General features: G+C 37.9%; 1 protein-coding gene across 5 annotated transcripts in view; it reads right to left on the bottom strand.

Moving 5' to 3' along the window:
- The window catches only part of GRIA4 (glutamate ionotropic receptor AMPA type subunit 4), a 231,288-nt gene that overhangs the window by 33,239 nt on the left and 185,730 nt on the right, over positions 1-12,319 (bottom strand). For all 5 annotated transcript variants that reach the window (XM_075082009.1, XM_075082000.1, XM_075082037.1 and 2 more), the window contains exon 13: positions 8,506-8,753. In XM_075082009.1, the coding sequence (XP_074938110.1) occupies positions 8,506-8,753 (248 nt within the window). The remainder of the gene's footprint in view (positions 1-8,505; positions 8,754-12,319) is intronic.

Genomic DNA, 12,319 nt, shown 5'->3' with positions numbered 1-12,319 from the left:
ATTTATTTCTGAAGTGCCAAGAAACAGAGTTTGTTCTCTGAAGGATCAATAGATTGGAAACAATGATAACGCTTTTGTATCCCACTGGCTTACTCTGGGGATTAATGCTTATCAAACGGTGGCAAACTTCCAGAAAGTCGGTAAGACACGTGCACAGAAATGGTGTCAGTATTTCTGAGAGATTCCGGTCTTCACTGATAGTTGTAGGGAAGTTCATTGGTTATACTTATAAATATGCCCTTTTTTACCTGACAGGGAAGTAAACAGCTTGACAAATTTCATTTGGACAGATTTGATATTGTGAAACTCCTAGTCTGTTAGCATTTAAATATTTCTGAAGCAGAAAAACAAAAAAAAGAACTGTGATTTTTTTTGGATGCCTTGATTTCTTTCTGGCTGTAGAAAATGAGCCTGTTATAACACTTGTCCTGGTGCTGACTACCATGGATCAGCCCAAACAATGCTTTATACAACAGCAGAAATTTCACCTTTAGTAAACACTAAATATAAGAACAACAAAGTTTTTGTATAAATATCTCATAAAAGAGGAAAATGAAAAAAAAAACCCCCAAACCTCGTCATGTTAAGCCAATGCTTAACAGAATGGTGGTTTCACCTTGTATACCCATTAAGCTGTTAATTTAAAAATACCTATTGGTATTGCAATGTTTAAGTAAAAAATTACCTTTCTAAGCAATAGTTTTATTGCTGTTTCTATGCTCTGTCCTTTCACTCCTGCTCAGAAGCACCTCGTTTCACAACTGTTCTCACTAAAATCCTGGGACCTTCCCTGGAGTTAAGGAGCAGGATGATATTAGCAGAGAGGTACCAGAATGTGACTGTGTGACCAAAATGGGAGCTGGGCTTCTTGGAAGAGCTTTGCCTTCCGTCAGTGCCTTCTGATATCATTCGTGGTGGAGAAAAAGAGAAGTGGCAACAGAACAAAGCCCAGTGACTTTCGCTCTCTTCTCCAGACCACGGAGAGCTTTGTTCTATCATGAATCGCCCCCCGAAGTCTGAGGGTGAAACTTCCTGCAGGTGGCAATGAAGAAATAGGCTCTGTGGAACAAGGTCGATCAGAGATGGCTCTTTGAAGTACTTGAAAGATATATTGATTTTTTTATTATTTTTTGGCAGGACAGAGAAAATTCAGTGAGTGCAGCATCATGGACACTAATGAGTTGTTTTCTCTAAAGTTACAGATATCAGAAACCTTCTCAATAGCAATGCTTTTCACTGGAATTTGGTGACTTAAGTGAGGATTATTAGAATTTCCTGCCTCTATATGTAAAAATTGCAAGAAAGGGCAAAACTCCAAGTAGAAGATTTCGCCTAAATACATTTGCACAAACGTCTTGCAATGGAGTTCACTAGCCATCATCAAATTTTCCTCCTTTTTTTATTGCACTCCTTTTGCATGGGGAACATCCTTATCTTGGTTAAAAATTATAAAATGAACCCAATAGGCATCACTAGGGAACAGAGCAAGCTGGAATTCTGATCCCTGTTCTCAAGGCTTTGTTTTTACTTTTAAAACAGATATTCTGTTTTCAGACAGAAATAATGCCTCCCAGGCTCAGCTGAAAGAACAACTTGCTAACATTCATTGCCAGGCTTTCCCTTCACTGAATTTCTTTTGACTTGTGACTTTTACATTCCTTGCTAAGCAGTGGCTCACTCTCTGCCTTTTTATGAAGTAAATGTTATTTTTAGTTGACGGAAAACTCAATGAGCTCCGAAGGATCTGACCTGCTTGAGAAATATCCAGGCCATAGGCTCTGACACTGAATGGGTAATGGGGTGGTAATACAAGCCTTGTTATGCCTAAAGTGAAGGGAAGACTATTATGCAAATTCATACAGTATGATCTACACCATGAGTCAAACAGGATAATGTTTACAATATGTGTAAAATGTTATAGATAACGTTCTAGTTTTCAAATAATTTTTTATCACAGAAAGAAATGACCTTGTAAAATCTTGGCAAGTGAAACTCCTGACTAAAATCCTGATCTTGTAAATAGCAACAGACCACCCTATACCTATGCAGGGATTTTTGTTTTCCCCACTGCCCCTTGCTTTAAAAGAATAACGGTCAAACTCAGTAATTTCACATCACTCATTTTATCCTCAAACTTCCATTATTCACTGGTTGTCTCTGTATTTTCTCTACATCAAACATAAAGAACATCAGCTTCTAGCTCCTTCAGTGCTTTGCTGAAATGATTGCCTCTATGAATAATACACTGATTATGGGCAAGACCGGCCATTCTGGCAGAAGAGAAATGTGAGAAAAATCGAGCCTGCTTCCTCTGCATCTCTACTCACTGTGAAGGTCGCTTGTCTTCAGAATTATCAGGGGAGGTCTTTGGATGACAGTGCTGCCAGCTGGAGGACAGCTAGCCAGCAGAGGAAATACCCATTCTTCTCTCTGAATTGCCAGAACAACGCTCAAAAGCACACAGGGCACAGACCTCACCATGATGGTGACCCAAGCGTACATTACCTTTGCTTATTTTTGTACCTTTCTAGAAACAGGACCACACCATCGAGTAAACAATGCAGCCCAGACGCATAGAAAGACCACATGCTGGAATAGCTATGTCAATGGTATTGGTTAAAAAATAAAGAAATCTATGAAGTCCTTTGAAAACTGAACAATATTGGGTACAGTGTAGAGTGGTCCAGGGAAATGCTTACTTGATGATGCAACACAATTTGCACAGGGAAACTTTACTCATGGGAAAATTCTATTTTTGTGAAGATCCATGAATTTCTACATTACAAAACCTTTGAAAAACACTAGTGAAAGAACTCCTCTATAGTAAATAAATTTTGACTCTGTCAGTAATTTGGGTGGTCAGCTCAAACATTCTTTCCTAGTTTTCCTCTTGGAGGGAATCTGTGAACATCACAGCCCTTTTTTGTACACACAGTTCCAGTTTTATAGGCATCATAAGAAACGAGAGAATGCAAGAAGTTTTGGCAGAATATTTTTTACCTATCCTTGCAGGTGACTACTGAGTAATGGCTATGATTTTTTTACAACAGATCATCGTGTTAATTCTCAATTCACTCATCTACAAAACCAGGGTAAAAAGAGAACTGGGATATATCTCAGCGTAATGTATTAAGTTCAAAGTAAACAGCTTTGACAGTGAATGATGATCTAGGAATTCCTTCCACAATAAGCATCTTATAGTCTGGTCTCCAAAAACATCAAGGACAGAACTTGATAAAAAGGCTAATGGTCCCCTTGGAAGAAATTATACTATCAAATTTACCCTTATTTTCCCAAGCTTGTTGCAGGTCAATGAAAAAAACATAAAAAAAAAAAAAGAATAGGGAATATCCCATCTATGCAAGGTCTGCTAATATTTTGTATTAACATGCATGCATTACCCAAACAAGTTTTCCTTCAACACATTTCTAATTAAGGGACCATACCGGAGATATCCTTGAAAAGCAAAGGTAACAGTCAGCTGTAGTGCAACACTGAAATGAAGCAATGAAAGAACGGCAATTTTAGAGATTTACCTCAAGAAAACAAGCTGAAGTCACTGAGATCAAGACGGTAGTTTATAAAGCCCATGCACAGAAAGACTCCCTTTGTAACAGATCTTTACCTTATTCACATAAACTCACTGGTTGTGTCATAAAAAGTTCCCTCCACCACAGATACCTCACTTCTAGCGTAAATCTCTTTCAGATATTGAACAATTACATAAAACAGGAGAATCCATAAGATGTTGACAGGGCACCATTGAGATGCCTTTTGCACATCAAGCACTCTCCAGGGCACTCTTCCCTCGCAAGGGATGGAAACTAAAATCCAAAGCTTCACTCACGTTGTACTTTGAACTTCACAAAACTTGCTAGAATAATCAGAAAACTACATCCGCATCACCTGCTTCACTGATGAACTTCCCACATTTCCCACCTCATGTTAACACAAACACAGTAAAGAATGGATAAAGAACTGGCTCTTAACCAGTGTAAAGAGCCAGTTCAGGTCACCAGCTGCCACACTGCAAGGAACCAGTAGATATCACCATGTGGACCCTTTCCCTTCCTCCATAGACCTTAAACAATTTCTCCTAAAGTCAAACTGGAGTTACCTCTTTACTGCATACAGAGAATAGACACTTGAATAATGAAATATAGAAACCCAGATTCTATAAAGATTAGCGATAATATAGCTCTGGATTTCATCAGGTTGGTGAACAGCCATCACCAGTCTCTAAAATACATCAACATATCTATTCACAATAGTTTTTATTATTTGGCTAGATCTAATCCTGCCACTTTCAGTGACACTCAAAGCGTGTCACCAGACACTCATGAAATGAGCAGGTTTCACTCATCCAGGCTGCATACTGTCAGCTGCAGGACAGGACAGCCAAAAGTCCTTAGGTGAAACAGTCACATAAACAATGACAACAACTCCTGATTTTTTAGCTCAACCTGTCATGCAACTTTGCATTTTAAACAGCTTCAAGGTACAGAAAGTAGAAAACGCTTTTAGCGTACCTTGAAGACAATATTGCCCCTACCTCCTTTTTCATTACCTCTGCGGAGAGTGGAGAACTGTTTCATGTTCATCACTATTTGAACTTGTTTATGATGCCTACATATCTAAAACAGAAAAGCAGAAGCATGCAAGGCATAGGATTTGCATTGTACAAGATCTCCAGGTGTTGCCCTCTAGAAACACAGCTAACTGCAAGTGGCAAGGCAGATGAGCCGGGGGTATCCACAAGGCCAGATGTCTGGCCACGAGAATGTCTTCTAACAACAACACATTTAAAAAGGCAGGTCTTGCTAAGCAGACAAGCAGCACTCTCTTAACCACCTTTGAAAATACCACCTTTGAAGAAAAAAACTCATTAATTCACACTGATTACTACACAGTAGTTTTGGCAGGATACCTACCGTGGTAGGAGGAGGAAACAGTAAGGACAGCTGGGTAGTGTCATGAGAGAAACTCAGTCTTTGTTGTGATGAGAGCCTTTGCCCTCAATCCCATGTTCCTTCTCAAATATGTCAGTTTTTTACAACATTATATAGAAATGAATATCACTGAAAAGGAAGGAAGGAAGGAGACACACATGATGTGTAACATAGTTCTGCCCAGTGGGCATAAAAGAAACACACATCAAGCATTTCCCATTCTCTACCATCCAGTGATATGCACGAAGTCTAATACTGCACCAGCACTGAGAACAAATCATTCCAATTAGCCGATAGGTACTGGTTGAACACTGCAGGAGTGTAGCATGGAATCCAGTAAGGAAGAGTTTCAAATTAAAATCCACTACCCTACTCACATGTAGGGTCATGAGCAACAGAGACCAGTCCCTGGATCGCTCTGACAGGTGGATTTCATCCACATGACTGAAGTGATGGGTATGTGCTCTGTAATGAACATGAGCCAGGTGATGTGATGGCAGGGAACCATCGCTAGTCCTACGCTACGGGAAGAAGTCTGATTTAGATTACCCCACTTCCTGCCAGTGTTCGATGTGTGAAAATGTATGGTCTGGCTCTCCATACACTGGATCAATTTTATCCAGCTGTTACTATGCTTTCAGTGAAAAAAAACCTGATTTATAATCATTAAGACTAAAATATCTCTAGTGAAATAGGTGCTCAAAGAGTTTAGTGAATAATTTGTTAAAAAAATTAATTTGAAAAAATCGATATTTTTCCCTAGTCCTGAACAGACCAAGAATAGGGTACTGATATTTAACATTAAATGCTACTTGCAATTATCTGTGAACTACATTGAGTAATTTGTGGTCTACACATAACTCAAATAGGAAATTATGATCATGAATTAAAATACAGAATTTACAATTCCCATAGCAAATTATGTCTTTTGACTAATTTACGTAACGAGCTTAGCTAGTCTGCCCTTCATGGACTTCAAACTGCATGTTCAATATTTGCAGTTATCTGTGCAGTCATCTGATCAGTAACGGAAACACTGCCATGTGGGATGCAGTCAAAATAGCAAAACCAGCATATTCTACAATTTGAAACAATTCAGAAAATACTGAAGCATGCAGTTTAAATTTATGGCTGAGTCTTTTCTATTCAAAAGCACCGGGGTAGGAAGCTTTTCCCTTCTTCAGTAAGCAGTACTATCTATAGACGTACACGAAAGAGGTGGTATAAATGTGAGGTGTTGCTTGTTCTTTATTTTTGTCCAGAACATTAAGTGTGTTGCTTAATGTTTTTAATAGGTAAGCAGCACTGACGTGCTGCCTGAGGTTTGTCACTGGGGCTGGAGAGGGAATGGGGTGCAGCAGGAGAACAAGCAGCTTAGCACATGTGAAAGAAAGGCTCAGGAAAGGCATGGACGTTGACAGCCAGTCGAGACAGCTTGAAAGAAGATTTGGTCTGATTTTCAGGTTGGGTAGGATTCCCCATATCCCCTTTTTGAAAAACGTTTGAAGGTAGGATGTGAAGAACTAAATGCTGTTGATCAAATCACCCTAATGACAGTTGCTGACCCCCAGCTAGACCAAACCATGGCCTCACTGAAACATGTGGGAGCTTAGTCTTTAGCTGGGATGGAACCAGGATTTCACACTTGATCCTTACAATCAAGGTTGTGCTCTTCCTCTCCATTATTAAACTCTCTTACTAGGCCCTCTTCCTTTGAAGTCTAACTGTGTTATGCCTTAGCCCCGTTACTCCTAGATATTTTTATCTAGCCCACGGAACAAACCTGCAATAAGCCCAGACTTGACACAAACCAACCTCCACTGGCTACTAGTGCTCATTGTAACAGGCTGTCTCTTGGTGTTGGATACTCTGCAGAAAAGAGTGAGAGGGACTAAAGCGCACCATAAAGCATACTTAGAGCAAACAGTCCACTGCTAGGATATATATGACAGCAGCTAAAGTGATTCCTAACAAGTTTGCCCTAGGTTTGGCATAGTAAAGCATGACTGTCAGCAGTGGCCCTTCTTTACTATGGGAAAGCAGTTCCACTAAACTGCAGTGCTGCCTACCACTTCTAGGTCATCTGAAACACTGAGAAGGAGATAGCAATCTATTAGAAATATAAAATAAATACTAAGTGCTTTGAAAACAGACCCAGATAACAGATCAGCCTCTCCTATTATCTGCTGCCTTCTACCTTTACCAACCCCAGGAGTTCTGGACATGTTTTTCTTTACAATTAATATTTTTTTTTGTAATTATTTTCCCTCTCTCACCCACTTATGTTCTCTTACTGTTTTATTCAGTGGTGAAGGTGACAGTTTTTAAATCTGAGAGGTACTGAGACGACCAAAAAGTTGTATTAAATCATTGGCCTGATTTTCCCCTGCACATACAAATTTTCTTTTGCTGCTACAGTTAAGGCTATTGAGGTCTGTGGTATCATGTGCAGGTTACACTGATGAGTTAGGGCTAGTTATCTGCATAGTGGTAATTTCGTCTCCCCTGTGGTCACGTATGTAGACAGGTACCTCCTTAGCTGATTCCTGCACAGAGCTATGGCTCCATCTGCACTTGCAGCTCCTCCCACTTCATCTCCTTGGTGAATCTATTTCATCAGAGCCTGTTGTACCCCTTATCATGAGCACATGGGTGAAATCTGAGCAGTGGGGTGCTGGTTGCTCTGTGGGCCATTCCCTCTCCCCTTCTCGCATGCCCCTATCACTGTAAGACTCCACAGGCCACACTCCCTCAATCCACTACTTGCTCTTTTGCTTTGAAGAAAGCAAAAGGAGGAAGGCGGCAAGTTTTGTTTGTCTTAAACATTAAATACAACACAATAGTAAATACTGCCAATTTTAACACAGAACTAGTACCTTCACTTTTGTTTCCCTGACAATTTGAATGAAATGCAAATGATTTTCTGCCTGTGAATCAAAAACTCTCCTACTTGACCGAATGCATCTGATACCATGAAAAAGAAAGTACCGGTGAGTTTGAAGGCAGTACTGAAATGCATAATGCTAGAAACACAAACTTCTTTTTTTCTAAATAAGAAGGTGCTTTAATAAACTTACTTTAATGAAGGACTAATTGCCTCTAAGTGATGACATTTGAAGAAAGATGTTACAAGCAGCTTCTTATTCAGAAATCAGCAGCCAAGATCAATAAACAAAACATAAAATGTAGGCATACTATTGATGCAGATACCGATGCAGATAATGTAGGCATAATACTGCTACAAAGGGCTGAATTTAGTGAAAAAAAGCTGATGAAATAGAATAGCTGATGTTAATTCTATCGAGGCTGACTTCAGGTAGCTAGTGTTCAACCAGTTTGGTTTTTATATGGCCTTGAAAGATATGCCAACTATAGCTGCTAAATCCATATTGCAATTAGAAATGGTTACCTTTGTTGACCAAAAAAATATGAAATGGAAGAAAAGAAAAATAACATACCATGTTCACACACAAAACAAAAAGAGCTATATCAGGGACATCAGGGAAGGTGGAATACTATAACAACACATTTTATATTGTTATACTATTCCACCCACCTTAATGGAGAACCCTTCGGTGTGGCTACGCCATAGCCTTTCGAATCCAGATTTCCTCCCACTTTCATGGTGTCACATGGCTTTCGTTGCTCAATGTATTCATTCATGGTGGACTCCAGCAGGAAGGCAAACTTGCCCTTGGATTTGCGGACACGAGCTACTCCCTCTGCAGTAGTCCTAGTGAACACTGATGGCTCTGCTGATTTCATGTAGGTCCACATCTTTTCATACACTGCTATTTTTGATCTCTGGAGAAAATTAAAAAGAAGTTAGAATGAAAGAATATCGCAACATTTCAGAATGGCACTGTTCAAAATAAAATCAATCATACTTAATATTTCAAACAACTGGGGTTGGGAAAATCATACTTGGATAAGGATTTTCTTTGAATTCCGTGATTATTTTAAAAGAAACAAGAAATAACAATATCAATGCTATAAAATCAGGTATTATTTTTAGGCCCAGTTAGCCTCTAGCAGTCACAATAAAGTAACTGTAAAGCTAAGACCTGAATTTACTACTAGATGAAGGCAGTTCACACGAAGTCTTGTAAAGTGTGTTTTAGGAAATTATATATGAAATAGGTATCTACATAAGACCTCTATGGGAAAGAGAAACAATAAAATAATCTCCCCATAAATACTGAGCTGAATCTTGAAGCATTTTTCAGCCCTAACACACACTTCTCACACTGTCAAAACCACAATAGCTTAAGTGAGATTTCTGTTTTCAACATTCATAATACAGAATTCATTCAATTTACATTCAGAAAGGCTGCACAACATTTCAAGACATCATTCACAAAACAGATGGAAATAGCAAATTGGACCAAATATGCTATTAAAGGAAATAAAATGCCCTAAGCTTTTGTCTTAAAGATGTATTAGGTACATTTTTAGAACTGCAGTATCAGTGGATTTATTTTAAAGACTCTGATCCTGCAAGTACTTGAGTAAGAAATATGCTTGCTCAAAGAATGTACAAGAATTCGTGGCTTAGAGTGCATTAGTTGGAACTTTTCCTGTCTGGGAATGCATGGTGTTACCACAAGTAAAAACTTAGGCAAAAATAAAACTTAATAATAAAGAAAAACAAATTAAAATTTCAATTGGAAGGAAGGAAGGAAAGAAAGAAGGAAAGAAGGAAAGAAATGCTGTCAGGCTGAGAAGCTTCCCATGGTCGTTAGATTAATTCAACTCCTTTGCTTCCTCCAGCAACATACATGCAAACCAGCACTGCATCAGCTGAACGCTATACAGTGTTTTAGTTTAATAACAGATGGCACTTGTCTACTCTTATGCATGCTGCAAAAAGGACTTTTTAACACAATGCTCATGTCAGCTTTTATTTGAGTCAATACAAGTTTCTAGCTAAGCAAGATTTGGCCTATGTACTATGCTGAGCACTCCAGGAAAATATTCATTATTTTAAAGCCCCAAAACAAAGGGCCTTAGAATATTAAACAAATATAAAATCCTATAATCTAGGTATTGTTTAAATTGACAATGGCTTTTAAAAGCCTGAAGCTGAGCCTTTGTATAGGTAAGAGTAATTTCCCTGAAGCACTTCTTTTTACCAGTTACTGAAGGATTGGTCTAACTTGAAAGTAAGCGGCATTTAACCAGAAATGCTCACTAAAAATACCATATAACAGAACATGATAAATTATCCATGCTTTTTAAGCTTGTCTGTATGCATCATTTTATCTTTTTGTCAAATATAGTAAAATTTAAATTAACAACAGCTGTGCATGTCCGTAATCACATCCTGCCTTGTCACCCTCTCTTTCCACTGTAGTCACAGCTACTTTCCACTCACATAATAGCGGCTGAGGGCAGAGCGTAAGCTAAGCCACCCATGTATTCGTTTTGCTTTATGCTGATGTAATTTCGTGATTTAAAGTTACAGAAAGAAAAAAAAAATGGAAGAGTTGCAGTAATGAATCAGGCATCATTTCAAGAATATTTACTTGCCTTTGCCTTCACTTCCAATCATTCTTTACATCTTAACATCCATATCATCAGATTCTTTATAAAGTAAACATTTAATAGGTCATTTTCCTTCAAAACTAAAAACATGCCACACATAAAATAGCTCTATTAGTAAGAGGAAATAATGTTCTATATCATTTGCAAAAGGTTGCATTTAAATCTATTTTTTTAGGTTCTAGTTTCCTTTGCCCATCAAGAGACAAAAAATTATGACAAGTCTAACAAGGCATCTGCTATGTAAGAACATTTTCTCTCCCAAGCTTTCATTTGTTAACATTCAATTTCTATTTGTCAACCCAGAGTGAAAATTGAAGAGTGAACCAACAGATATTCCTTATTATCATGTGAGGAAACATTGCATCTTTCCCCTGCAGTCATCCAGGCTAGGATAATTTTCATTTAAGGCTTTTCTGAGTAGGACTGCTACAACCAAGTTCTTTTCCTCTTGAGCAAGCTGCTCAGAAAATGCAACTCTCACTGTGTCCAAGCCAGGAAACACGTAAATAGCTAAGAGTATCAAAGCCTTCTTTTTCTTTATGTTGGCTTTAAAACGACTTTTCCCTTCTCTGTTTTCAATCTAGAATCAAAGCAGACTGAATAGCTGTCTAGAGTTTCTGACATTTTGATCAGAAATGATCAAATGATGAGAAAATGTACTGAAGACTCATCTTCAGCCAGATAGTAATCACTGACAGAAAAGTTACACAGGATTTTAATTACCAAACTGATGATGTTTGCTTCCAACCACACAAAATGTTAGACTTGGGAAACAAGTCTTCTCCCGCTATTGTTTCAGGCTAGGTCTTACTTTATGTATTATGCAAACAGTGTTTGTGCAAATATTTGTGTCAATGATATCTTATCTTTGTCCCTGTTTTATGAAAAATATTCTTAGAAATAGCGCATACAAAATCATTAACAATCACTATATGTTGCAGAGATTAGAAATCATTTGACAACAGGGCCTCAATTACACTACACCATTTTTATAAAAGTGATCAACACAGTTAAATCTTGATAAAGCTTCAAATTTTGCATATGCAACTATATTTAGTATTTGAAGTTACTTTTAAGTTTCCTTTTGTATTTTGAAATAAAGAAAAAAATATAAAGAGGACATTGATTTTCCTTTTTTTTTTTCTCTTAACCCTTTAAGATTAAAGTGAAAGAATGGCTGTCATTATAGACATAGAGACATATAGAAAGACCCTTCTCTTTAAGGAGAGATCTTGCGTGAAACATTGATTCAAACAAAAAACTATGTGTGTTTACAGGGTGATTTAAAAGAATCAAGACATTTTGTGATCAAGACTTTTTATGTTAAAAGATCTGACCTCATTACTTCAAAACAATAGCTTGTAAAAGTGTTTTGATTCTCTTAAGAAAACAGCTCAATTCCGTCATTCTTTACTATTTCCTTGGGAATTAATTTTTGCATCATCACCTAATAAACTGCAAGCACTGCATACTCTTGAGAGTGCAACAAACTAATAAAACCAGAGTTAAATAAACTGCCTGGTCCTCAGCATCATGTTTTTAACTATCATCACAGCTTCATTCTAGTTGAAAGAACTATTTGTATGCATACATTGTGGTTACCACTTCAGCTTGTGATGGACTGAAACTGGAATTCCCAGAATTAAATACCTAACTTTCCACAAACTGAGCTAAAGAAGAATCTATGGGTTAAGCACAGACGGATATAAATAATTAGTACTGGGGGATTAGACTCTTCAATAAAATAGGGAATTTGGCCACCTCAGGATCAAAATATTTACATTCTCAGCCAAGCCTCCTATAACCTAATGTCACCATTTTTGCAG

This window comes from Phalacrocorax aristotelis, chromosome 1 (assembly GCF_949628215.1).
Source record: "Phalacrocorax aristotelis chromosome 1, bGulAri2.1, whole genome shotgun sequence".
Taxonomy (NCBI): Eukaryota; Metazoa; Chordata; class Aves; order Suliformes; family Phalacrocoracidae; genus Phalacrocorax; species Phalacrocorax aristotelis.
Note: the sequence above shows the minus strand (reverse complement) of the source record. Positions and strands in the feature narration are given on the sequence as shown.